Source organism: Halyomorpha halys, unplaced genomic scaffold (genome assembly GCF_000696795.3).
Source record: "Halyomorpha halys isolate HHAL.00 unplaced genomic scaffold, Hhal_1.1 Scaffold504.1, whole genome shotgun sequence".
In the NCBI taxonomy this organism is placed as follows: Eukaryota; Metazoa; Arthropoda; class Insecta; order Hemiptera; family Pentatomidae; genus Halyomorpha; species Halyomorpha halys.
The window spans coordinates 109,675-113,132 of NW_027105794.1; the positions used below are offsets into that span (position 1 = coordinate 109,675).

The 3,458-nt window shown below is 30.3% G+C and overlaps 1 protein-coding gene across 1 annotated transcript in view; it reads right to left on the bottom strand.

Annotated features, from left to right (window-relative positions):
• The window catches only part of LOC106683665 (small ribosomal subunit protein mS39), a 17,546-nt gene extending 14,341 nt beyond the window's left edge, over positions 1-3,205 (bottom strand). The window contains exons 1-5 of the mRNA XM_014425275.3: positions 2,954-3,205; positions 2,678-2,875; positions 1,229-1,358; positions 378-516; positions 94-208 (exon numbers count right to left, since the gene is read on the bottom strand). Coding sequence (XP_014280761.1) covers positions 94-208; positions 378-516; positions 1,229-1,358; positions 2,678-2,875; positions 2,954-3,076 — 705 coding nt within the window. The 5' untranslated portion in view covers positions 3,077-3,205. The remainder of the gene's footprint in view (positions 1-93; positions 209-377; positions 517-1,228; positions 1,359-2,677; positions 2,876-2,953) is intronic.
• Positions 3,206-3,458: the final 253 nt, after the last annotated feature.

Below are 3,458 nucleotides of genomic sequence, written 5' to 3' on the forward strand. Positions count from 1 at the left end.
AATAAGTTTATTATAAATGAATAAAATTTGTATAACGATAATAATTAGAAAATTTAGAGAGGCAACAGGAATAAGAAAAAGAAAATTACATACCTCAAAAGCCTTGCTCACTTGGAAATATTTACACATTCCACATATAATTGCAGAATAGGAAGATGGCATGTCAGACTTCAATTCATAAAATAGTTGTTCTGCTAAACTTCCGTCCCTAAACAATTTTATGACAAATAAATATATCTACCAAATTTGTACAAATAATACAAAAAATACACACACACACACACACACACACACACACACACACACACACATAATTTTCACTTTTTTAAAAAAATCTAATAATAACAATACAAATAAAAACAAAAATGGCAATTTACTTCCAGGTTTTAGACTCCTTCTGATTTTTTGTTGACATGATATACCATCTTTCATTGATCCAATCTTCTGACAGCGATTCTTCTTCATTTGAAAAACAGACAAATTCCAAAAGACTTTGTTTCGTTGAAGGAGTTATGTCTGAAATGATAAAAACTTGTTTAACATTGAAACTAAATATAATGAAAGAGACTTTATTAAGGTCCCGGCCGACAAGATACAAATTTAATGAACTTGAACACTTCTCTAATAGCACTTTTCACGAAGCTAAAAGAGAATAAAATATGTATGAACATGAAAATGTTGTTTACAATATGTAACTAAAAATTTACAATTCTCCAACTAATGGTTCTTCTTGGTAAGTTAGGAAGAGGCATTTCAGAGTGATAAAGGCCTGCCGACTTAAACATATGTACACAATCACAAGAAATTCCTATTACTCAAGTTTTAGAACTCAAATGCTCTACAGCAGACTGTAACCAGCCAATGAACTTGAAATGCTGGAGTTTTTTCATAATTTTTTTTAAATAAGAACTGTATGTTGAAAAATTTCTGAATGGTAGCTCAAGCCACCCATGGAGCTTACGAACTTATTGAAAGAATTTTCAGGTCATGTTCCAAGATTTTTAAAACTGCATCCAGTTCAGTTCAAAATCTTTTACAATATCCCTCCCTAAATCCTAAATCAATGAAGTTTTGTATTTTTGGTGTGTTAATGAATAGATAAATAAATTATATCTAAAGAATAGTATTTGTGACTATCTGGTTACTCTCCCTAGTTACTCCCCTCACGCCATCCCAGTATATTTACACTAAACATACTATTAAAGATGTGAAAGCCCTTGATACGTACCAATGTTTTTACTTTTAAGCAACTTATAAACAAAAAGTGTATCAGAAACAAATCCATTCTTAATCAATTTTTTTAATATTTCTTCATCAACTTCGGAATCCTCATTATATTCGGGAGTTGGTAAAAATGCCTGAAAAAAAAATGAAAAACATATGTAATTTTTTTAATCTTATCAATAATTTGAATTGTCTTAAAATTTAAAACTTAATAATAAAATAATGTAACAATACAGAATACTGATTTCTGTCCTGCAACTGACTAAAACTTGCAATTTCAAATATGAACACGTCTATTAAAAAATATTCAGCCAACATATATTGGTTGATAGGTCCACTGGTTGAATGCGATCATCACCTAGTATCAATCGCATCAAGTTCTTTACACTTTCTTTCAGTTTAAATTGTTCCTTGACGGGCAGCGAATAACAACAGAAGAATTAAGTAAATATTTGTATTTCTTGCTATTTCAAAAGTAATTTGTTCTAAATGATTTAGACCATAACTAATTCCTTGGGTTCATTTATCTAAAGACAAGCGGAAATAGCTTCAACCAAGTACTTTAATACCCACAATCCAAAATAGTGCTAAAACAATAGAACTAATCAAATAAACCAAAAGAAATAGCTTTCAATTTATCTGAAATTTTGGTTAATTAAACTCCCTTAAAGTAGTGAATTTGAAAATAATTTTTTGACAAATTTTCTGTGATAGTTTTTCAATTATAAATTTATATTATTCAAAAATTGTAAAATATCACTCGTTTGATATGTGTTCAGCCTTAAAAAATATAATAAATCTAATTTTGTAAGTCCAAGAGTTGTGTAATAGATCATCTTAAGGGAGCATGATGGGAAAAGATTTTATTTTGTATTGGAATTCTCTTTTTTTTTAAACCTACAGAAAATAAATAAATTTAAGGTATGGTATTACCCAACTGTGCTCCTCTGCTTTATACAGCAATTTATGCGAAGTTTTATTTCTTTTAAATAATTTAGGTTTCATAATTATAAAAAGGACTAGGTGAATTGAAGCAATTATAAAATAGCTTCAATTTTCAAGGTAAATCTTTACTAGGTAATAGTTCACAAATGTCACTCCAATATGGCAGGCTGTTGTGAACTCATAAACTATGAGAAAATGTTGACCATTGTAGTTAGAAAGAACCTGAAATGATAAATGGATTATAATTTGTGCAAATTTAAGCCCCAACCTCATAAAAAGGAGTTGTTAGGGGTTTAAGCAACTCTTGAGAAAGCGGTAGTTGACATTTATAATCCAATAAAAGTGATAATAATAATAGTGCAGATTATAATCCACAGTAGAACATTGCGTATAAGTAAGCACATCATGTAAAAGTGACAATTGTGAACTTTTACCCTTTCATACTACGTAATTACTTCAAAATAAATCTGTAACACCTTGAATATTTACAAGGTGTAATTCCATATACCTCAATTAAAGGTTCGGCTATCTTATGTTGAAATAGCTTTTTATGCTGCTGCCTGATCCAACGGGCAGCTTTTCTTCCAGATTCCTGGGACAGAGCATAGGATCGTTTAGTAAAGTTGGAATACGGAATCAAATAAGGATCATCGTGATATTTATATTGTGGAGCTGTAGGGTCACGTTTGACTGTGCTAGATAAAGCCTGCATCACAAAATGAAATTACTAAAGCAAATAACAGAAATGTAATAAAATAAATCATAATAAAGGTAAAATCTATACTTTTAAAATATCAGTTGGCCCTCTAGGAATTCTTTTTGGAATATCAATATCAACTTCAGTTGAATATCTTTGGTAACTAATTTTGTACTTCTGAACAGTACGTAAAAGATATTTATATTTCATATTGAACTAATGTAAATAATTACAAAGACATGGTTTTCAAAAATTTACAATCTACAAGGGTTTAAACAGCAACCTTAGTAGAATAAATAGCGGCAGGATTTATTTAGACACATGAGAAAAAATAACCTCCCAGTAACAATAACAAAGAGCTGAAGGCTATCGTCCAAAGAGTATCGAGGGCACAAAGCAATAACGTAAACAATTTCTCAATGAGGTGTAGATAGTTGACCGTAGATTAATGCTTGGAGAAGTTTGTCGGGGGTGCGGTCAGCAAAGAACAAAATAAATAAACAAAACCATATTTATTTATTTTATGCCGACGTTTCGACCTGAGTTTCAGGTCTTCATCAGGGGTTGTGGCGTAGAAGGCAAGTTTGTAACT